General features: G+C 40.4%; 1 protein-coding gene across 4 annotated transcripts in view; it reads right to left on the reverse strand.

Moving 5' to 3' along the window:
* LOC120310469 (calcitonin gene-related peptide type 1 receptor-like) overlaps window positions 1-24,945 on the reverse strand; it is a 34,059-nt gene that overhangs the window by 8,254 nt on the left and 860 nt on the right. For 3 of the 4 annotated variants that reach the window (XM_039348896.1, XM_039348893.1, XM_039348895.1), the window contains exons 3-9: window positions 19,313-19,428; window positions 11,682-11,792; window positions 9,148-9,257; window positions 7,115-7,206; window positions 2,869-2,995; window positions 2,494-2,644; window positions 1,904-1,964 (exon numbers count right to left, since the gene is read on the reverse strand). In XM_039348896.1, the coding sequence (XP_039204830.1) occupies window positions 1,904-1,964; window positions 2,494-2,644; window positions 2,869-2,995; window positions 7,115-7,206; window positions 9,148-9,257; window positions 11,682-11,792; window positions 19,313-19,394 (734 nt within the window). In that variant the 5' untranslated portion in view covers window positions 19,395-19,428. The remainder of the gene's footprint in view (window positions 1-1,903; window positions 1,965-2,493; window positions 2,645-2,868; window positions 2,996-7,114; window positions 7,207-9,147; window positions 9,258-11,681; window positions 11,793-19,312; window positions 19,429-24,945) is intronic. The other variant, XM_039348894.1, reaches the window with a different exon arrangement.

Raw genomic sequence — 24,945 nt, forward strand, 5'->3', positions numbered from 1 at the left:
TCCACCCAATCAGAACACAGCCAAGCTCCCACCCAATCAGTTCATACCCCACTGGCAGTTAAAAGGAAGAAATAGCTAAGACCACACATTGCTGCTCGAAGCACGAAGCTGAAAACACCAGCCTGAAGATGACGAATGGGACTTCGTCAAAACGTCGCCAAGACACTTCCAATTTTACGCGGGAGAAAACCCGAACAAGAAATCCAATGGCTCCCTAGGACACACCATCTACCAGAAGAAAACACACACAAACCGCTATCTGCACGCTCTCTCACACCACCACCCAGCACAGATCAACTCTGTAGCCAAGACACTCATCTCCAGAACAAAACGCTTAGCTGACGAACAACACCTAAAACCCGAACTACACACTCTCACCAATGTACTAACATCCAATGGATTCCATAGAAATAAGATTACAAACCTAATCCAAAAAGAAACCCCCACTAAAATCCAAGACAAAGAACAAGAAAACGGCAAAGCCCTCCTCCCATACATAAAAGGCACCACAGACAGAATCAGTAAGATCCTCCATAAACACAACATCAAAACAGCATTCTGCACAAACAGAAAAATATCCACCATCCTTAGAAACCCCAAAGATAAAATTGAATTAGAAAATCAAGGAGTATACGAAATCCCATGCACCACTTGTCCCACCACATACATCGGACAAACCAACAGAAGAATAAGTGCACGCATTGAAGAACATAAGAACTCAGTCAAAAAAGAGGAACCAACATCTTCCCTGGTCCAACACCTTAAAGCCACAGGACATGAAATTGACTTTAAAAATACCAGAACCATTGCCAAAAGTGAACATTTTAATAACAGAATAATCAGAGAAGCCATCGAGATAGAAAAACGCCCACACAGCATGAACAAGCGAGATGATACCTCCCGCCTACCAGCCATTTGGAAACCCGCCCTTATTGACAAACGACTCCCTAACACAAAAAATGATACCAGACCCACACTCACAAAAACCACACAGGATGTCACCACCACACATCCACGCAAAAAACAAACCCAAAGCCACACCGATGACGAGGCACGACCACAAACCAGAAGCCAGACCACAGCTGCATCATTAGCCACTTTAAACCCCTCCAATCCATACATGAAGCAAACTGACACCCTCCATGAAGAGGAGGCACGACCACGAACGCGAAGCCAAAAAATAGCAAGGCAGCCCAAAATCTTAAACCCCTCTGCAACTCAGACTAACCTGAGCACAACCAAACAGAACACTCCCCCAGCCAATCAGAGCACAGCCAAGCCCCTAACCATTCAGAACACACCTCCACCCAATCAGAACACAGCCAAGCTCCCACCCAATCAGTTCATATCCCCACTGGCAGTTAAAAGGAAGAAACAGCTAAGACCACACATTGCTGCTCAAAGCACGAAGCTGAAAACACCAGCCTGAAGATGACGAATGGGACTTCGTCGAAACGTTGCCAAGACACTTCCAATTTTACGCGGGAGAAAACCCGAACAACCAAAGACCTACATACAAATACCCGCGAAAACCTCAGAAAACACACACACACACACACACACACACACACACACACACACACACACACACACACACACACACACATATATATATATATATATATATATATATATATATATATATATATATATATTAGGTGGTATATTTAGTTTTTCAGCACATTAACTTCTAAAAAGCTGCTCTCGCTTCATTTGAGCCTTGATCTACAGCCCATTAGTATTAATGATAGCATGTACAATATCATTAATGAGCAGTTAGGCTGTTAAGCTATTAGTCTGTTGATCACTTTCACTGAATTCAGTCTAAATCATGCAGCCTTAAAACACTATCAGTCTTAGTAGCATAATAAAGATGGGCAGGGTAATTTTAGTTTTGACTTACTTATCATTGAAATACATGCTTCTGGCTACAGCATATATAGAGGCAGGAATTAAAGGGAATCCTGTGAACAACAAATAAGGTTTGTTTTTTTAAACAACACAAGGAATTTTATTTATTTAGCTCCAATATTGCTTTCTAATATTAGTAACCTAAATGTATATTGAGGAGAAAAATCTACCAAGAGTCAACACTAATTTGATGGGACATAATCAATCAATAAAAAAATGTCTTAGAAGAAAAAAATGAGGTTAGTATGCATCAAACTAAATTAAAGTAAGCATCTAAAACTGGTTAAAAATATAAGAATAATTTTATAGTCCATGTTAAAGATAGCATAAGAGTCTGTAGATCCAACTCAACATGTCAAGCATGTGAAATGAGACCCCCAAATTCTATAGAATTATTATCCATCACAATAATGGGAGGAGAAGGTTTAGGAAGGGGGGCTTAAAAAAACTTCAAAGATGCAATGTAGCATGTTACTTATCCCATGATGACAGTGTATCTTGTTACATGATGACAGTGTATCTTGTTACAGTGTGTGTTCTTGTAATGTAGAAAGGAGAGGAGGTGAAAGGAAAACAACGTACCCCAGCCGAGAAAATAATACCACCGCAAGGCCTGTCTTTTTGCAAATACATTTACCACAGTGACAATGTAGAGGTAAATGCCTTCACAGAGCATCCAGAAGAAGTTGCAAAGAAAAAAATAGACTTGGGAGATGTGAAGCACAGTACATACCTGTGGGCAGGGAGAAGCACAGATTTAGTACAGCATAAAATTCATTCAGGCTGTTTTATAATACAGATAATTTCCACCTGGTTTAGCAAACAAGAGGAAGATTAAACTTCCCAGGCTGTTCTCTTATTCAAAGGGCTCTTGTCACACTTAGCTTTGAATCACTATTTCCAACTAGATGCTGAAGCTGATAAATTTGAAACTTTTTTTAAAAAAATCATACTCACTGGAGGAGTTGTAACCAGTGGCTGCTGCTGGACAATTCCTTCCAGAGTAGTAAGTGATACAACACACTTACAAATAAAACTAAAAAAAAGATTCTTATGCAAACTGACCCTTGGGCAACTCAAGCTCCTATAAAGAAACACAGGAGAGAAAACGATTTTTTAATCTCTTTTGCATACAGAATGACTTTATGTCAAATACAATATTCGAGTAGCAGTGGTTTTGTTAAACAGGCAGTAGAGTGAAAGCAGAGCTACTTAACTCATTCTTTGCATGAGTTTTCACACAGAAATAAATTATAGTATAACCTACCAAAAATATAACTGTAAAAGACAGACTACAAATAATAAGCAAGAAAATAGTAAGAGAACCCCTGTCTGATCTTGATGAATATAAATCAACAGGACCTGATGGATTACATCCCAGAGTTCTGAAGGAGCTGGCAGATGTTATCTCAGAACCATTGTATCATATCTTTAAAAAAACTTGGAGCACTGGGGAACTATCAGAGGATTGGAAAAAAACTGATGTGGTTCCCATCTTCAAAAAAAAAAAGTGGGGGGGAAGGAAACTACAGATCAATCAACCTAACATCAATACCTGGGAAGATACTGGAAAAAATAATCAAAATATAGATCTGTGAATATCTAGTAACAAATAAAGCTATAACTAGAAGCCAGCATGGGCTTGTTAAAAACAGATAATGCCAAACTAATCTTATTTCATTCTTTGACAAAGTGACTAAATTAGTAAAGGAGCAAAATGATGTGGACATAGTATATTTAGACTTCAGCAAGGCATTTGACAAAGTAGACCACAACCTACTTCTTGGTAAGCTAGAAAAATGTGGGAGAGACTGCATTGTAACTGGCTGACAAACCGTACTTAATAAGTAGTCCTTAATGGTACTACATCCACATGGAGAGAAGTAAGCAGAGGGGTACCACAAGGTTCTGTCTTAGGCTCAGTACTCTTCAATATCTTCATAAATGACTTAGATGAGGGAATAGAAGGGGAACCTATCAAATTTTCAAATGACAGTAAGATCTTAAAAGACTTGAACAATGGGTCCTATCCAGCAAAATGAAATTCAATGTGGATTTAAAAAAAGGTTTTATACCTGGGCAGGAAAAAAACAAAGGCGAAACGTGGCTCAAAAACAGTAAGTTGCTCGAGAAAGAGGTGGACTTAAAGCACCTAATTTGAAATTAAATTATGATGGGTTGGAGGTTAAATAGCTCAGATAAGTAGAAATAGTTTTATTGTATATAATATTGATGTTTTAATTTGGAGAGAGGAATTGCTCGGGCATTTCCCCTGGACCGCATCCGGAGTGAGAAGATAGGAGGAAGGGGAGAAGTAAGTAGGAAGGTTGAGGAGAAGGAGGAGAGGGGGAGAGTGAGGAAGAAGAGGGGAAGAGGGAAGTGAGAGAAGAGTTAGAGGGTGGATGGGGTTTGGGGGGAAATGGGTGAGCAATACCGAAAGTTGTGTGTATAAATTTATTTTACTCTTTATCTGAAGTATTTTTTATGAATGTAATGTAAAATTGAAATTTTTTTTTTTCACACACAAAAAAAACAGTAAGTGTGAGAGGGACCTTGGAGTCCTAGTGGACGATCACTTAAACATGAGTCAGCAGTGAGTGGCAGCAGTCAAAAAAGCTAATACAATCCTTGGTTGGATAAACAGAGGCATAGAATCAAAATCATGCCAAGTATTAGTACCACTTTATAAATCCTTAATAAGACCACACCTGGAATGCTGCATCCAGTTTTGGTCACCACATTACAAGAAAGATGTTGAGACTTTGGAAAAAGTACAAAGAAGAGCAACTAAGATGAGACTAAACCGTATGACGAACAATTGCAGGATTTGGATTTGGCTAGTCTAGAGAAAAGAAGGACGGGGGGGGGGGGAAGAGATATTATAACAGTATTCCAGGATTTGAGAGTTTGCCACAAAGAAGAGGGGGTCAGTTTATTTTCCAAAGCAATAGAGAGCAGGACAAGAAACAATGGATGGAAACTAATCAAGGACAGAAGCAACCTGGAAATAAGGAGAAACTTCCTAACAGTGAGGACAATTAACCATTGGAACAGCTTGCCTCCAGAAGTTGTGGGTGCTTCATCACTGGAGTTTTTAAGAAAAGATTGGATAGCCACTTGTCTGGAATGGTATAGGATCTCCTGCTTCAGAAGGGGACTGGACTAGAAGACTTCCAAGATCCCTTCCAGCTCTATTCTGATTCTGATTGTCCTCTCAGTGCCAAACAGTTGCTCATCAGTTAGCTTTTTTGGAAAGAGCTTCAAATCCCAAGAGAAAAATCCCTCCCAGTTCAGGATGGGATATTTACAAAAGGAACAAATTCATCTGATCAGTTTAAAGGATTTTTTTTTAAAAAAAATCAACTTTTCAGAAAAGCCAGTGGTCTTTTGAAGAATCTGGTCAGTGATGACTGCATTTTTAACTTTATCAGTGCTTTTATATTCTTCAACTAGAGTGTCCACAATATTTAAAATGTTTGCATACAGATGAAGCTGATTAATCCTCTACTGTTTTCTCTGTGCCATTAACATGTGATGCAGTTGTTTAGGAATAAACAAAATATTTCTTTCCTCAAACTGGCAACAGGTAAATAAATTACCATAGATGACACCAAAAGAATAAACATAATGATGCTGGAATATTTCTATGTCCAATGATACTTACTGTACTTGATGTAATGCTGGTGACAAGAAACAGCAATTCTTCTCTTTACCAATCATGAATGGAGAAAGCCTTATGTCACAATGCAAATTGCTATTATCACAGCCATTGTTACATTTATAAACTACATATCACATCAGAGAGAGAAACATGTTGCAAAATCCTTTTCCTAAAGAAAAGTAGTAGACTTTTATAATAGACAACAGGGAAGAACACGTATGTTATTCTTGTCTTTGAGTGTTCTAATAATGTGGCAATCTTGACATGCGACAGAGAAGCAGAAAAACAAATGCCACAAATGTCTTGACACATTTTTTTCTCATAGCTTAAGATCCATAGAATGAACAGAGAAGATGAAGCCATGGCAATCCGGAAAATGTTGCAACAATAACACAGCTTCAATTTGCAATACCTATTTGAAGTATTGCAAGAAGGGGAAATTGGATTCCTCTCTGGAAGGGCAGTACATTCAACTCAAAAACATCTTTTGATTTCAGCGTTCAGTCCAGATGCAATAGCAACTGTTCCTGAATTTTTAGTAATACTGAAAGGTACTTGGAATTATTCCAAATCTAAGCTCCATCAGCTTTGAAGACAAGTGCTATCAAAACCTGATAAAAACTATGAGCAATATCACAAATAATGCCCACAATTACTGCAACAATGGAGTTTTAGTGGCCCCATTGTCTTAGACTCTGTGCTTCCAATATGAGACTGCACTACGTAAACTGCACAACTGCTTGTTTCTTTGAACTCAAAGGAATACCATACACATTTGGGATTATTCCAAATTTAAGTGTGTAATTTTTTTTTTGAAAAAAACCCAAACCATTCATTTATTTACTTACAAGATTTAGAGAGCCGAATGCTATGTGGCTTAACATTAAAAAAAATAATAAGAAAAAGAAAATGGTGAAAAGTAAATCCTATGCAACCAGACAAGCATGCTCATAAGAACAAAATGTAAGCAACAGAGTGGCCCAAGTATCCTATCCAAAGGCCTGAAAGAACAACCAAGTTTCTAAAGACTTCCAGGGCATCTCAGCATGGGAGCCAAAGGCATCTCTGTAGAGATGTCATTTGAGAGGGCAAGGGTTGCCCAGAGAAGGCCTGCTCACTGACTCCTAATGGGTGACATTGCTTGGTAGATGGGTCCCAAAAAGTCTGCCCAATCTTACCAGAGGGGCAGAAACCATAGGACAGCGGTTCTCAACCTATGGGTCGCGACCCCATTTGGGGTCGATCGACCATTTTTCGGGGGTCGCCAAAGGTGGCGATCTGCCATTTTTCGCGGCGCCGATGCGCAGAATGTTTGTGTGACGGGGGGTCGCCGTCACACAAACGTTGAGAAGCACTGCCATAGGAGATAGCTGGTCCCTCAAATAACGTGGCCCAAACTTTGAAAGGCACCTTGATAGCACTTTTTTTTTAATTTGGAGAGAGAGGGAGAGAGAGAGAGAGAGAGATGTCTTTGTATTGTATTGCATACAAAGTTTGCAAATAAGTAAACCACACATTGTTTAAAATTAAAACAATACTTACTTAAAGTAGAGGACTATGCCAAGGGAAATCAACAGTGAAACCAAGGAAAGGCTAAGGCCAATAATAGCAATGTAGTATAAATTCCAAACTGCCTGGAATAAAACATAGAAACAAAAGTGGAATCTGATTGTAGAAAACTGTTGTTATGCACAATCGTTCCTGCTGCAAGTGTTCCATGAAATATAAAAGCTAAAAGAATACATACATATACCACTCATCATCACCATCACAATAAGTACATTATCATCATTTAGGGCCCAAGCGTATTACATCACAATATTTATGTGATGTTTGTTTATTCAATTTCTATGGCTGCCCATCTCAATCAATGACTCTGAGCGGCTCATAATTCAAAAAAATATAATGCAGTTGAAAATATTAAAAAACATTTTAAAACAGTAAAAGCAGTAAAACCAACAAAAACAAATTAAACATACATAAGGAGCAAGATACTTGGCCAATGAGCAATATAGCCAGGGGCCCTTGACCCATTCAGCACCCCAAGCTTGGGAACATAGCCAGGCTTCTTGGGCTTTACGAAAGACTAACACAAGGCGAGGTCATTCTGATCTCCAAAGAGAGGATGTTCCATAGAACATGGACCACTGCAGTGAAAACTCATCTAATAATAATAGTAGTAGTAGTAGTAGTAGTAGTAGTAGTAGTAGTAGTAGTAGTAGTAAAGTTGGAAGGGACCTTGGAGGTCATCTAGTCCAACCCCCTGCTCAGGAAGGAAACCCTACACCATTTCGGACAAATGGCTGTCCAGTCTCTTCTTAAAAACTTCCAGTGTTGGAGCATTTACTGCTTCTGGAGGCAGGCTGTTCCACTGATTAATTTTTCTCACTGTCAGGAAGTTTCTCCTTAGTTCTAGGTTGCTTCTCTCCTTGATTAGTTTCCACCCGTTGCTTCTTGTCCTGCCTTCAGTGCTTTGGAAAATAGCTTAATTCCCTCTTCTTTATGGCAGCCCCTGAGATATTGGAATACTGCTATCATGTCCCCCCTTGTCCTTCTCTTCGTTAAACTAGACATACCCAATTCTAGCAACCTTATATGTTTTAGCCTCCAGTCCCCTAATCATCTTTATTGCTCTTCTCTGTACTCTTTCTAGAGTCTCAACATCTTTTTTACATCGTGGTGACCAAAACTGGATGCAGTATTCCAAGTGTGGCCTTACCAAGGCATTGTAGAGTGGCATTAATACTTCACGTGATTTTGATTCTATCCCTCTGTTAATGCAGCCTAGCACTGTGTTGGCCTTTTTGGCAGCTGCAGCACACTGCTGGCTCATATTTAGGTGATTATCTACTAGGACTCCGAGGTTCCTCTCTCAGTTACTACTGTTGAGCATGGTGCCACCTATGCTGTACTTGTGCATTTGGTTTTTCTTGCCTAAATGTAGAACCTTGCTTTTTTCACCATTGAATTTCATTTTGTTAGTTAGTGCCCTTCTGACATTCTTTGGCTAATGGGATCTGCAGCACGCCTATTCTGTTCCATGAGGTTGAATGGTAGGGACTTTTGAAATTTATAGTTCTTTCTCTATAAAGCAGGCAGCGTGGAGGTTCAGCGGTTAAGATGCTGGGCTTGTTGGCTGGAAAGCCAGCAGCCCAGGTTCAAGACCCAAGGAGCACACGTTGGGGTGAGCTCCTGTCCTTGCCCCAACTCCTGCCAAACTAACACAGCATGCAAATGTGTGTAGATAATAAGTATCACTTTGGTGGGAAGGTAACAGTACTCCATGATGTCATGGTGGCCACATGCTGGTGTTAACCTCCATGCTTAGAACATGTGGTATAGTTGGTATCTGAAGGGAGGGAACACTGCAGGTCAGGATGCAAGCAAATAAATAAACTCATTTCAGATGGTATAAAATGGAAAAATAAAGGGTACATCTTAGAGGATTCAATGCCTACAGGTCTCAGTAATTCTGCAGGGATAGTGTCAACATCTGGAGTCTTGTTTGGCAGTTCATTCATTGCCCATATGATCTCTTCCTGAAGGATGGCTGGTTCTATTTCTACTTCTCTTACCTTGTTATCCTGGTTATTACCAGAACAGAGGCTGTAATTGGTCCATACTCTCTTGCTCTCAGGGTGTACAAACCAATGTCCATTTTCTTCACAGACTTTAAATGCTATTTCTTGTTGAGAAAAAATTAAAATCACCACCAGCATTATTTAATAAACCAATACAAACAATTGTTCTGTCACAGAACAATATTTTTACGTATTGTTCAAGCACAATTAAGTAATGAAGTACGTTTAGGTCCTTGGAATTTTTCTGATTGAGAGTCTCAGATTTTAATTAAAGGTTATGAGAAATTATGGCCACCCATAATGTTTTTCCCAATACAGATTACATCAGCATTCATCTGAATTGACTCTCTGTTTCAAAATGATTTTTGTCAGGATCCAGAAGAACTTTCTCTGCCACAGCACCCACACTTTCGAACATCCTGCCCCCAACCTCCTATGTAAGAGTCTAAAGCCTGGCTTGCAAGTTGGCCTGGGGACCCAATGGGGAAATCTGACTCTAAAGGTAGCTGCTAGATACCACTCCCCCTCCACCCACTCCTTTTTTAAATTAATCCTAATGTTGTATCTTTTTTCTTTGTTTTCTTTTTCCTTGGTTATTTTATTGTTTTATTTTACTTTCACTTTGTTTAAACCAGTGGTTCTCAACCTGTGGGTCGGGACCCCATTTGGGGTCGAACGACCATTTCACGGGGGTCGCCAAACAAGGCTGTCCGCATTTCCCCCCCCCTTTTCTTTGGCCACACCCCTGGCACCCGGTGATGTATAAGTGGTTGGGGGTCACCACAACATGGGGAACTGTATTATGGGGTCACGGCATTAGAAAGGTTGAGAACCACTGGTTTACACCTTTTCTATTTCATTTTTTTATGGCTGTGAACCATCTGGAGTAGCCTCATGGTGAGATAGGCAGCAAACAAATTTAACAACAACAACAAGTGATGCTTGTGCTGTTTGAACCATGTATTCATGATTCTACATCTGTTTCCTTGGCAAAATTGTACCAACTGATCACCTGGATTGTTCCTCTCACCTAGTCCAAAACAACCAGTGATGCCTGTCTCTGCTTGTTTTCTAACTTTTGCATTAAAGTTGCTCAGGATGTAAACAATGTCTTTTGGGGGCACTTGTTTCACAGTTTCTCTGTACAACACAGACATTAAGTTCCACTACTGGCTGCCTCAGCAACTGGGATTCTTGTGTCCTGTTGTTGGACACTCATCTGACATGTTTGAGATCCCTTCCATAGAATTTCCTTGGTGAGCTTTTTGCAGAGTAGGTTGCTAGGTTTTTCTCCAACCCTGTCATTCACTTTTCAACAACTACCCTGGGACAGCAACTGCCATGGTCCTTGGCAGTCAACCCTTGCAACCTAATATGGGATTCTTTTTCAGTTGTTTCATTGTGATTAATGGGTTTTTGGATAGTCTGGCTCCTCAGTTGTGACCTGTCTGGCTTGGGTGACCCTTCTGATATATTTTTTGGTGGTGTCTTTTCCGCATAGCTCTCAACCTCATCCGAACACACAAGCCCCTCACCCACAACAAGAGGGCCTCCACATGGAAGGGAGTATTCATAGGCCTATCCTTCAGTTACTTAAGAAGACAATTACATGGCCTGCTATTTGAGAAATAGCCAACTCAAACATTTTGCCTGAAAAAAAAATATGATATGATTGGACTTATGCCAGATTCAGGACAGAAAAAGGAATAGATATATCTCTAGAAAATAAAATAACTGTTCTTTTTTTCTTATTCCTTGAAGTTCTTGCCCCTTGCTTATTTTTTTCCTTTTCCTTTTCAATTTCTTTTTTCTGTTTTTATCTTTTATAGAAATTTAATAAAGTATATACAAGCTAGAAAGTAAAAGAACTGTTGTTAATAGTTTTCAAGGGACTTAATGTCAATTCTATATTTCAGTACCATATAAAATACTATTTTAAAGAATTGGCTGGATTTGATAACCTCCTTACTGTATATGTGCCATGCCATTATACTTCCATTTATTTTGTGATTGTCTTTTATCTGCATGGTCTTATCAAAAGCAAGCCAGTTCATCAAATCCAAATCTTCTTAGCTTTTTGTAATTAACCAAGGCAGAAACTGTTTTTAATTCTTAGGAAGAAGTTTGAGAACTCTGCAATCAAAGCGTCATTACTAATGCTTCTCTCTTGAGTTTTCTGTACAGACAACTTATATTGTTAATAAATACAGTAGCTCTGGTAAGATTGAAGAAGTGCTAAACAAGATGCGGAAAAGAGAGGAAACATGGGGAATCAATATGACAGGCATGGTTCAAATTTCTCAATTCAGCCTACCACTTCTCTAAATTTAATAGGAAAGTCAGAAGTCACTTGATATTCCCTGAAAAAATGGGAAAGTGGGAAGAGCATTAACAATCTTTTGAGGGTTTGGAAAAATGTGAGCAGATGGGAATTCTACTTGGGATCCTCATGAGGCAGAGGTCCAGCTGCTAATTTTCATCTCAGTCTTTACAGCAGTGCCAGTGGACAAAGAATTCTAATTATTTACCACTATAATCAAAATCCTGAAAGTAAGGTGGACAGTTCTGTTCGGCTGTTTTTCCTGCAGGAGTGTCATCCCAGCATAACCAGCCATCCCATGTTCTATTGCAGTAAGAACCTAAAAATTAAGGAGAATACATTCAGTTTTAATCTATAATACATTTGTTCTTGTTCATCTCAATTTTCCAGAAAATGATCACAGAGGATAGGTTATAGAAAGAAGAGAGTTATGTTGTAACCATAGAGTAAGAGGTAAATTTATAGCAATAGTTATAACTGCTGTAAAGAATCCTTGTCATGAGGGTGGTGAAGACTTCATGTGTGGGTGTGGGTGTCTTTGATGACATAGAGTCCATGATTTTGTGGGGTATGCCAATCATGCGCTCCCATGCTTCACCCATGTTAGATGCATGGGGAAGGCAATTTTTGGCCTTCAGACATTTGTCAATCACTGGATCATGACAAATATCTTCAATAGTCTGTAGGTCCTTGCAGGCTCCTACAAGATTAATTCTTGGGATGCTAAGACAAGTGATCAAGATGATCAAAACTGTGCCCAATCTCAGGGGTCTCCGCTTAGGTCTCCAAAGAAGAGGAGGTTTTGAAGCTAATTGGTTGAGATTTACTAGGTGGCTGAGGTTGAACGTTGGCACGTTGATCTGGAGCTGGAAGCATGTAGTGTTGTGGTCTTTGTGGCAGCTGGCTGTTTGGACAAGCTAAGAACTCAGGACCTTCTAGCCAGATCAATTTTGTTAACTGTGTGGCAAGGTTGGGCCACTTAACTTGATTCACAATGTTCTTATCTGTTGGCGCATGTTGCCATCGTTCAGGGCTTAAAGATGTTTCAATCTTTTTTATTCTGTTGCCTACATAGACATAGAAGTGTCTGCTTTGTTTGCAGATATAGCTTGACATCACTTTGCTGTCTGCATAGAAGGTGGTAGACTGTAGTTCAAGGCACAACATCTTCGCTATCAAGTTGGTGAGTTTTACAGCCAAAGTGGTACCACATAGTTCTAACCTTGGTACGGTGTGGCCTTGTTGTATTGTTAGTATTGCTTTTCCAAAGAAGACACCGAGACTGCAGCTCTCCCTGCTCTAGATTCTGTTATATCTTATGGTTACAATAAAAAACGACGCAAGTGTGGCTCTCCCCACTGTAGACTGTGACATATCTTAAGGCTGCATTTGCCTTCATTGACACATCTGAGAAAGCATACAATTCTTTCCTTTGTATGGTGGTGGATGAGCTGAAGACATACGTGCACTCTGGAAACATCTTGGGAGTACACTCCACGACTCCCTGTCTTGTTTCTGTTCTGGTAGATGCAGCTCATCCCAGTGTGTGGTGCTCATGGAGAACACGTGTAGCTGCAGACATTGTTTGTCCTCTATGGACAAGGCTAAGTTGTTGTAATTCTTACTATTCTGGAACACTGTTGCTTCCAAAATAGGTTTAGTTTCACAAGCATGCAGTGTTCTAGATGTGGTTTTAGGTGAGGTGCTCTTCCATTACTGGGAATGGAAGTTTTTGGGATGCTCACCTGGGTTGGGGTTTGCTGTTGATCAACACAAACCATCCCTCTTATGGCTCATCCGAGTTCCATCTTAATGGCTACTGGGGTGCCTGGTGGACCTTTGATTCTTTCATTGGAACCAATGGACTCTGGGGCATCTTGTCCCACCATGAGTAGGATTTCAGCTTTGGGATCTAGAGGAGGGATTAAATTGGCTATGTGTGCTAAGTGAGGTATTTTTCTTGCTGCCTCTGATGTTGAAATTTTGCAGTGAACATCTGGCAAGGTCTACCATTCCAACACTGATGGTAACAGGAAATGTGAACTTCTGTCTATCGATTCTATGCAAAGACCTGTGATTTTCCTCCCCGCCATGCGCATTGGTACTGTGCACGTATTTATTGCAAAATGCTTCAGTTCACTCGGGAAGTCAAAGAGGTCGAAAAAGGCAGGCTTAGCTATTGTGACCTTGCTATGTGCATCTAGTTTGGCGTACATCTTTATAGCCCTTTCAGGTTGCCCGTTGGGGTAGACTTTTGCCAGACAGACGGGTGAGCATGAAGGAGGACATGGTGAGTTGCCACATATATCTGTGTAGTATGTTCCGTACATTTCTGGCTGCTCTTTGGGGTCATGTTTAGTCTCCGTCATTGTAGGAGGTTTTGAAGTAACTTGTTGTGAATCCTCAGAAGGTTTCTTAGATTCTAAATGCAAGGATGCTGGGTGCTTATCATTGTTACACAGGTGGCATTTAACCCTGACTGCGCAATCTTTGGTCATGTGATCTATAGAGTCACAGCATTTGAAGCATACTCTATGCTCTTTGAATAGGGCCTTTCGATCGTCCAGGGATTTTTTCCCAAATTCTCTGCAATTGTTTAGAGAGTGTGAAGATTTATGAATTGGATAAGTCAGGCCTTTTCTTGGTGGGCGAGGTTTCAAATGAGTACTCCTTGGTATTTGTTCGTCTGAAGTCTTCTTTGGCTGAGTCATGATCTCTATTTTGTACACTGAAATAGGAGTTCTGTTCTTTGTGGCTTGGAAGGAACCTCTATTAGAGCCAAAGTTGTGATTGGTTCGTTTTGGCATCATGAAACGTGTTTCATGGATGTCAAGGTAGTTAGGATCATTGTACATATCTGATTGATTGGAAACAAATTGTGCAAGAGCAGCAAAGGGTGGAGGTTTGTTGAGGTACTATTTCCTGTGGGACTGGGTCATATCAAACCATTTATCTTTCAACTGTCTTGGTAGTTTTCAGTGATAATGTTCTGTGTGTCAAACTGCTGAAGGCAGGCAAGTCCAGGCATGGTGCCCTTTTCTTGTGCTGCCCAGAGCTCTTTTCATAAGGTGGAGAATCTCCAAATCTGACTAGGATCATTGATATTGATAGTAGGAAAGTCATAGAGTTCCTGTAGGAATGAGGCCTGTGCCAAAGAAGGTGCCCCATAGCATTTGTTGAGCATTTCCCAGGCTCGTTGAAAGACGGTGGGTAGGTCGGCTAAACGTGGTTCGAGGATCGCCTCCACTGCCTTTGAGGATTCGGAACCTAGCCATTGCGATATAAGAACGAGGTCTTCCCCAGGGTGTAACCTCTCTCCACAGAGGCCTTGCTTGAAAAGATGTTTCCATACTAAATAGTCTTTCCCTGGTTTGTCGGAGAATTTTTTTACGCCTCTGGATACCATGTCCGACTTTCTTCCACCAAGTGTTGGAGGATACATCAATCCCGTGTATATGCTGTAGTCTGGTGGAGGTGGTGCATTTCTTCTGGGAGCAGGGGCATGTGCCATGTCCAGCTGATGACTTTCTTCAGTGTGTTGTCCACTGAGGATATCTTGCTATGTCACGTGCAAGGGACCTTGTTGGCTTGGTCTGAATTCCTCTGCTCTGGTGTTGAGCTGAGGTGACCTGAGTTCTTGCAAGCTTACTTGTTGGAGGGTTTCTCATCTTTCGGGTGGTGCATAGCTGGCTCCCTGGTAGCTGGCACAGCTGGTGGTCGAGGTTCTCTGTGGTTAGGTCTGGTAGCGGTTTCTTGGGGCGTTGTCTCTTGTTGGCACAGCAGGGACTCTAGTTTGGCTTGAGTTCTTGCAATCTCATCCCCAAGTGACAACTGGTTCTGCTGTGGGGCCGTTGCCACTGTAGGTGGACTCATCCGGTTGCCATCAGTGGCATGGTTCATTGGGTTCAATGGAGCAGCAATGGTGGGAAGATCTTGTGACACTTCCTGCTGTGTAGCCATTGTCACTGCAGGTGGACCCATCCGGTTACCATCAGTGGTATGGTTCGGTGGATTCAATGGGGCAGCAACGGTGGGAAGATCTTGTAGTACTTCCTGCTGTGTAGCCGTTGCTGCTGCATGTAGACCCATCCGATTGCCATAAGTGGTATGGTTCGGTGGGTTCAATGGGGCAGCAACGGTGGGAAGATCTTGTGACCTAGATGTTGTGATGACATCTCTCTGGCTGCTCGGCACATCTGGCTATTGAGATTCTTCTCTTTATCTACTCAGTCTTGGGGGGTTTATGGATAGCTGTGGCACTCTGACCTGCTCACGGTGAAACACACTTTGGTTTTCCACGTAGGCCTGCTTTCCCTTCCTAGTCCTTCCAATCTGTGCGTAGATGTGACGTCTTCCAGCTCTCTCTGTAGAATTGCTTCTATTGCGGCTGCCTCTTTTGCTTTCTGTTAGTGCCGGGAAATCTCAAAGTTGGCCTGAGCTTCTGCTACACATAGAGCTGCTTCTCTTTGCTCTCACTCTGCTTCTGCTATACATAGAGCTGCTGCAGTCTCCGCTTTGGCCAAGTCTTCTCTATGCTGCTTTTTGTCTACTGCTGCTTGTGCAGCAACGTCAGCCATTGCGGTATTGATTTGTGCTTCCGCGAGACAGGTGGCAAGGCTTTCTGCCCTTGAGGCTTTGGATGCTTGGCTCTGATGAGAAGATGCTTTTGAGTGGTGGGAGGCTTCTGTGATGTGAGATTGTTGTGACACACTGGAATGTGCCTTGGATACATGGTGAAAGAATGAGGCTTTTCCAGAGGCATGAGATGGAGCCACATGTGACCGTTGGGATGGTGCTTGTGAATGGCGGGAAGTTTTGGACCCGGCCCTCTTGGCTGGTCTATCTCTTGGGCGAGGCTTGGACTCTGGGAGGCACAGTGGGCTCTCTAGAAACTTATTGTGCTCCATGTTTTTTAGCTTGAGGCTTTGCATCTTGCTATCAACTGTTGGGTCTCCTAATTGCGCCTGAATGTCTTTGAGTTGCCACTCAGAGCCCATCCATTGCGCGGAGGCATCTACCTTATCTTCTTCCAATTTGCTCGCACTTTCGGGGGAGAGCTCCTCCTTAGGCCCTTGGTAGAGTTTGAATAATTTCTTCCAATGTCTTTCATGGCACTTGTAGTGTGACTCCCATCTTTCCATCAGATGTGAGTGCATGGCTTCTGTAGGTTTTCTTTGTTGTCTCAGGTCATAGGGAACATGGGACGTCTTTGGACTCACTGACGCTTAAGCATCAGCCTCTGTGTACAGGTCAAGGTTGGCTGTTTGCAGCATTTCTCCTTGGCCGACTGGTTGGGGTGTCTCATCTAGGCTGGTTGGTTGCACCCCTTCTTCTAAATCAATGGGACACTCTGCCATGACTAGGACAGGTTCAGTACACTTCCTAACTATTTTGAAGCAAATTTGATGAACTTCTCTCTTTAACCACTAGGGGTCGCTACTCGCAGATCAGCTCCTGGGGTTCTGTCTGTGGGTGGAGGCACCACTGGGTGCGTTCTCCTGTATGCGTGGGTACTTCAGCACAGTTCACCCTTTGACCACTAGGGGTCACCTTGGCCACTAGGGGTTGCTACTTGCAGATCAGCTACTGAGGTGCTCTTCCTTTGAGGTTCATCCTTTGTCCACTAGAGGGCTTTCTCTGTGCGAGATTAAAGGCTTGCATGGAATTTATCCTTTAACCACCAGGGGGCGCTTGGAGAAAGGCTAGCTAAATTATTTCTTCTTAGAGTCACGTTGCACCTCTGTGGCCACCAGGATAAACTCTCACCTGGTTGTTACGTTGCAAGCTGAGAACTGCTTAGGAAATTACTGAGCTTCCTCTAGCTCTCTAAAATCCGCTTTGTCGTCAGCTTTGTGATACTAAGCAAGGTTAATTGCTGCCTTTTGTTCTCCTTAATTTGCCCTCAGCATGGGCACCATTAGAGGTGACTGCTTGCATGATTACTTTGGGTGAATTTCACTCTATTCCCTCTAGGGGGTGTTGGTAGCTTTGGATGAATTTAGGTAACTAGCTCTTTAACTATGAGATTCACTCTGTGTAATTAGAAAATTGCATTCAGTGAAGTACCTTCTTTCCCCTCTAGGGGGGGGGCTCTTGGCTTAGTGTAGGCCTGCTACATGCTGAATTAATTATCAAGTTGTTGTAAGTCCAGCACAGATAAATTGCTGAATAGTATAGTGTGCAGATTGGCCACCAGGGGATGCTACTGCATTGCTATTGGAGCCTCTGAAAACCTCTTTCCATTGACATAGCTGGAATTCCAAGGGGAGGGGGAGTGATTTAGTTTCCTCTCATCATTGCTGGGTTACCATGACAACAAATGGTCGCTTTGGGGTAACAGATTGATTTATGGCCTTGGCTGTTCTCAGAGCCAGGGGCCAGCTAGGGCAAATGTCTGTTTTCAAGCAATGCAGGGTGTGCGGGGGGGGGGGGTGGGTGGGTTCGCCCGTTCTGAATGTTAAACAGAAGGCAACAGAAGTTTGATATACTTTGAATTTGCCAGCAAAGAAACTTTTCCAGCCTTTCATGCAAAGAGTCAAAGGCTGCATTCCATACTTCCAAGCAGAGACTGTTAAAGTGATGTGCTCAGAAGGCTTGTGATTTTAGCAACACAGACGTTAAACCTTTCCATTGGTTTTAGCCTCTTCCCCTTTTAAGCAGTTAAAAGTTAATTGCCTGCCTCTTGGTTGCATTCCAATCTCTCTCTTTGTTAAGACCCAGCTTCAGATGTTTCACTCCATTTAAACCAGTGGTTCTCAACCTTTTTAATGCCGCGACCCCCAATTGGTCGTAAGTCGAGGACTACTCAACCGGTCGTAAGTTGAGGACTACTCAACTGGTGCAGCACCGTTTGCAGAATGGGACTTTTGGCGGGCTCAGCAGGGCAGAGACAGCCCGGACAATTCCTATTGGCTTTTGAAAGCCAATAGAATTAGACTCTATTCAAGAGAGTCTATTCTATTGGCTTTCAAAAACCAATAGAATAAAAGGGAGTAGCACAGCTAAGGAAAAGAGGAAAAAATGGCGGACTGAGTTGTTTGGCGACCCCCGTGAAATGGTCGTTCGACCCCAAATGGGGTCCCGACCCACAGGTTGAGAACCACTGGTTTAAACAAACATAGAGAATAAACAAGGGGGGGGGTATCACCCATTCCAAGCCTTTATCTGAAATTTAGAGGCAGTCTTGCTTGCAAGAAAATTAGCAATACAATGCATCAGGCAGAAACGTTTGGGGGAAGGAGGTTTCACCCAAATAACACCTTCCCTTTGAAACGCTGGCTGACAAGCAGAGCACTTCCTTTAAAGCTGAAGTTAATATGAAGGCAGATATATTGATTTTACTTTTCTCACTCTAGAATCAGATGTGAAGATAGAACCATGAATTTACTGTTCTGATCATGAATCAAAATGCCATTATGATCCAATCACAGGCAGATAAACTCAAATAAAGATGATTTCAAAACACATAATGTATTCAGTCAGAAAACAATACTTGCTATTTGTAGATTCCGTCTGGACAATGTAATCTGTTCATCTTCATTAGGTAAATTCATTAGCTTCTCCACACCAACGTCTTACATGGAGTGGAGCCATCTGAGACATCCGATGGCCCCGTGCTTATCTCAGACAAAAGCATTCCAAACTGGCTCGTGGCCAGGATATCTTGTGATGAACTTTAGTGGCTCCTCCTTTCCTCCCACTATTGATCTATTAACATGGGATAGCTGACTAGTTAAACTACATTACCCATAAGCCATCTCTTAAGGAGACAGCACTTAACCCAATAAATGCCAAACATTCTAACATACAGACCTTTGTGGTCCAGAACAACTCTTTTACCTGTATTCTCATGCACAGGAACTTGTAGAAATTTCTGGTAACATTCAAACTGTGCTTTTGCGATCATTTCATTTGTTTTCATTTCCTGTCTTGGATGAAAATGCTTAAATAAGAATCTGAAAGGGGTGGTGGTGGGGGGGGGGAGAAAGAATAAGATCTGCTATTAAATATACAATATAGCTGAAAATTTTAGGTGATTCTTTATCTAGATCTATTTAATATAATTTAATCTCAATTGCTTTCAACAAATAAATATGCGCCTAATACCCACTTGGGGAATCAATGCATTCATTTTGTGCCTAGTGCAAAAAAATGGCTTTTTGTGCAATGTGACACAAAAGACTGTTGCTTAAGATAGGTAACAATAAAAATGCGGTGAGCCCTTATCAAACATTGATATATTTTAGAATTACATAAATCTCTACTCCCCATTGAAATGAATTATAATCAAAATAATATAGATATTACAACATGTAATACTACCATAGTTGGCTTTATTGGCTGCATTCTCTTTTGATGTGGGGAGTCATCATGTTGCAAGTATCGTGTGTGAAAGGACTATGCAGTTTGAGAAGCAAAACCAAACCAACAACGATGTTGATTGGTTGTTGACCTGCAAAGTTCATTTGATGCTTTATTCATGTTTATGTGTTTTCTTTGCTTTCATCATACCATTACAATGTAGTTTCTCTTCCTTTGAAAAACATGGAAAATCTGAGAGGCGTTTAAGCTGAGCATGATGTAAAATTATAAATACTAAGTATCCTGGTAAGAAGTATCAATGGACACTGCATCTGACAAGAATCTTCCCATATGTATCTGGGAATTATAGAACAATTGCTGGAAAAGAAGGGGAAGACAGGGAATGTCCTTGAAGAGGAAAGACAGAAAGTTACCATTAAATCTGGAATATGAAACAAATGTTAAGAGATAACCTTTATTGTTATTGTTTTTTACTGTGGGCACACTGGCACACATTCTAAATGAATCTCTGTTGCCTGCTGTTGCAGAACAAGTGAAATAAAAAGTCTTGTGGCACAAAGTAAATGTAAGCATGTATGTATAAAAGTATGAAAGTAGATACAAGAATTAAATGATGCGAACCTTACTCTAAAGCACACAACAGAATCCCAGTATTATATACTCATAAGAAATCTCTGTGAGAGAGGTACTGATTGGCAGTTAAAATCTTTAGATGTACTAAGACAAGAAAACATCTTACAGTCATGGTTTCAGTATATACAAATTGTGGATAGTTGGACTGTAGATAAGAAAGTTGGAATAACATTGGGAGATGAAAATTTGGTAATTCAGATTAAAGATCAGAATCATGCTCATATTAAAAGAATTTATGACGAGTTAATAAAACTGGACTCGGAAATAGAGTTGGTAAAAGATTGTATGATTAAATGGGCCCAGAATATCCAGGAACCGATTTTATTGGATTTATGAGAGACTATTTGGATTAGAAATGTCAAATTTACACAGGCCCAAAATTTGAGGGAAAATTTTTACAAAATGTTTTATAGGTGGCATTTGGATCCTAAAAAACTGTCTTGTATGTATCCTAACTTACAACCCAAATGTTGGAAGTGTGGTAGTATTGATGCAACTTATTTTCATGTTTGGTGGACCTGTAAGAATGTTAAAGCTTTTTGGATAATGATTTGGTGGAACATTCAAAAGATTTTTAAAAAGAAGATAAAGTTTACTCCTCGATTATTTTTGTTGGGTATTTTTATAGATTTAGATGTTAATGAAACTATTTTAATGTTGAATTTAATAACCGCAGCAAGGTTACTTGTAGGTTTATATTGGAAGAAGGATTCGTTGCCTACTTTAGAAGAATGGGTATTCAAGTTTTCTAATTTAGCAGAAATGGCAAAGATTTCTGCTTATTTAAAGGATCATACACAAGAAAAATATATTAGGGTATAGAGAAGATGGATAGATTATATTCAGAATAAATATGGAACTTTAAAGTTCCATTTATTTTATGATTAAATTTTTTCTTGAAAGAAATAATAATTATTATTTATAGAATTTTATAATAAATGATTTATAATAGATTTGTTTATATTATTATGAAGTTAAAGTTTAGAGGGAGTTAAGGGTTAAGTATGAATTTGTTTATTGTATATATTTTTTGTTTTAAAAGTTATAGATTGTGTTTGTTTTGTTTACAATAACCCTGTATTCTGCTCTGGGAAGTGGGGGGGGGGTAGGGGGGGTGGGGATGGGTGGGATTAAGTAGGTTAGATAAATAGAAATATTAATGTATAAAATAGGTATCATAATTTAGAGAGAGATGCCGCTTGGGTATTTCCCCTGAACTGTATCTGAAGAGGGATGAGAGGGGAGGAGGAAGGGATGGAAGGAAGTAGGATGGGAGGAAGGGATGAGGGGAGAGAGGTGAAGAGAGGAGAGAGGGAGGAGGGAAGTCAGGAAGGAAGGTAGAGAGGGCGAATACAGTGGGGGGGGGAGACGGACGAGCGACACCTAAGGTTTTATGTATGAATTTATTTCAAAGGTATTTTTTATAATGTATTGAATGTATCAAATGTATTGAAAAATGAAAAATATTTTTTTTTCAAAAGAAAAAAAAAGAAAAAAGAAATCTCTGTGAGGAACTGAAATTTCTTTTTCTATTGAATACTTGAGTTCCAAATTGGTTTCCTAACTTTTTCAGGACAGTATCTGTAAACATGAAGAGTAATATTTTTAATATATTTAAATACACATACTGTAGAAGAACAAACTCTGTAATACAGGACTCACATCAGCAGCTCATGTTCCTCTATTTTATAGAGCTGTGCCTCAGCTATTCTAATAAATAATCTCTGAGCATGGGCCCCAGATCTCTTTCTTCTTGTTCCTGTGATGTAATACACCTAAAACTGCTTAGATGTGAAGATATTTTTAAGAAAAAACTGTTTTAAGAAGCTGTACATATCAGCTTATCCTTTGATCTTGAAAGCCTGATGAAAGCTGCTAAGTCTTGCTAGTAGCTTCTGAGAAATAACTATGTTGAAAAAACAGATTAGATGTTAAATCTTTTGCTTGTACTATTACAGAGATCCATCTAGATATGAAGCAAATTTCTCACAGAGTTTCAGTCAACTAAGTTCAATATCACAGGGTGTAATCTTAGCAAACACAACGTTGTAAGGGAAGTCACATTGTGACTTTTTCTGCCTCTACTAACCATGCAGACATTTCTTAAGCATGCACCCGAGGGTGGAAGGAGGTGCAATTAGTATTCTTGAGCATGCACCCCGAGGATGGAAGAGCTGCAGTTGACAGCAAAGTTCCCTTGGTTTTGGAGTTGAGGTGCTTCAACGCCCATTGCAAAAGATCAGGCAGGCAGCCTCAAATGAAGGCCATTGAGGTGCCATGAATAAGATACTAACCGAGACAGGAAGGCTAGTTAACAGGTAGGAGGCACTGAATAGAAAATCCAAGATCAACCAAAATGTGGAAATGAATATCATAGTTTCATAATGTAGAGATGGCAGATGAAATATTTGCCCTTCCTGGTCTGTGCTCATGCCAGTTTGATTCTAAGCTGACTTTAGAAAATTCTGCCTGGACTGAACTGAGACATTTTGATATCAGCTTGCAACTTATTTATTCTGGACTGTAGGATACCATTGCATAGTTTTCATTTTAGGAAAGTAATTGCCAGTCATTTTTCTTCCTGTGAACAGATCATCTCATATACATAAAGGTTTATCTGTGCATCTTCCTGTCCTTTCCTCTCCTCTCCTCTCCTCTCCTCTCTCTTCCACATACGCACACAAGTTAATAATAATAATAATAATAACAACAACAACAACAACAACAATAATAATAATAATAGTAAAGTTGGAAGAGACCTTGGAGGTCATCTAGTCCAACCCCCTGCTCAGGCAGGAAACCCTATACCATTTTGGAAAAATGGCTGTCCAGTCTCTTCTTAAAAACTTCCAGTATTGGAGCATTCAGCGCTTCTGGAGGCAGGTTGTTCCACTGGTTAATTGTTCTAACTGTCAGGAAGGTTAAATTACATTGAATTTATATATGACTAAAATTAAAGCTTAAAATGCATGCACAACTTTTTTAAAAAAAAAAACAACACTCCTATTGCTTTTCTGGTTTGGTTTATTTTTTTTATAGCTACCTTTACCATGAGTGCTATAATTGCAAATTGCTATAACTCTTGGCTTGTATAGCTCTAATGGCTATTTGGGAACTAGGAGTGAGTCCCTTTTATCCCAGATGATTGGAATTTGGCAGATTCCAAAACAGCAATATTCTATTTACAAGGCAAACATTATAATCATTGTGCTATTGCAACAGACAAAGTAAAAGACAGTTCTAAAAGTTATTAGAGAAGTAGAGACGCTTGAAAGGACATTTGTGCCTTTGCGAATTAGCCAATGAACTTCTGGGATTAGCCTGTGAAGAAGTTGAAGCATGGTATCCAAAATAGACAGGAACCTCAAGGCAATATAAGACATTTTCTGGAAATGAAGCAGAAAATGCATCTAAGGTTGCCTTGAAAGTAAGCGGAAGATTAAAAGAAGGCAACATCATTCATTTCTGCCTTCCTTAAATAGATGCCAATCTGTTCTGGTAATGGGGCAACTAGGCAGTATGGATAAATCCACAAATCAACAAATCACAAGACAAGAACTAGAGCAGTGGTTCTCAACCTGTGGGTCGGGACCCCATTTGGGGTCGAACGACCATTTCAGAATAGAATAGACTCTCTTGAATAGAGTCTAATTCTATTGGCTTTCAAAAGCCAATAGGAATTGTCCAGGCTGTCTCTGCCCTGCTGAGCCCGCCAAAAGTCCCATTCTGCAAACAGTGCTGCACCAGTTGAGTAGTCCTCGACTTACGACCGGTTGAGTAGTCCTCGACTTAAAAAAGTTGAGAACCACTGATCTAGAGGATGGACATGTCACCAGATGGCATCTGGTACAGACAGGGAAAGGTGACTGCAAATATTTCTAAACCAGGTCAGACCATCATGGTACTAATGTCTGTATATTTGTACAAGTAACAAAGAACATATAGGGAGTCATAACATAAGTTACCACATGTATTCAATGAGTAATCATGTTACTTGTCTAACTAGACAAGACTAATACTATGACAGATTAGTACTGCCATAGTACTAAAGTAGACTGACAGAATAGGCAATAGTTTTTAATGAGTAACCAATTACCAATTATATCAATAAGATGAACTTGGAAGAAAAAAAGGGGAGGAGATCTTCATCACTGGACTTGGAAAAATGTTTCAAGATGGGGGGAATCAAAGAAGGGTAGCAGGTCAGTGGAAAACATCTGCTTTGTTACTGTGTTCAGTCCTCAGTTAACAGTTCCAGATAGTGTTGGGTCCTGAAAAAAACACTTGTAGTAAGAGCCTAAGCCTAAGCTAAGCTAAATAGACCAAAAGTCTGTCTAGGTCTTGCACTAGGTCTACTACTTCTATAGTGCCCCAAATTAAATTTCTGTTATCTATACTTGTAGCACCCAGAGACGTATTCAATACTCTGGTCAGGTTAAAAACAGAGATATGTAAAATTGAAGTGAGGGCATGGAGATTGATGTTAAACTGCTAACAGAAGGTCCAGTTCTTTTCCT

The sequence above is a fragment of the Crotalus tigris genome, unplaced genomic scaffold, assembly GCF_016545835.1.
Source record: "Crotalus tigris isolate CLP2741 ecotype Arizona unplaced genomic scaffold, ASM1654583v1 scf7180000018199.9712020701:307424, whole genome shotgun sequence".
In the NCBI taxonomy this organism is placed as follows: domain Eukaryota; kingdom Metazoa; phylum Chordata; class Lepidosauria; order Squamata; family Viperidae; genus Crotalus; species Crotalus tigris.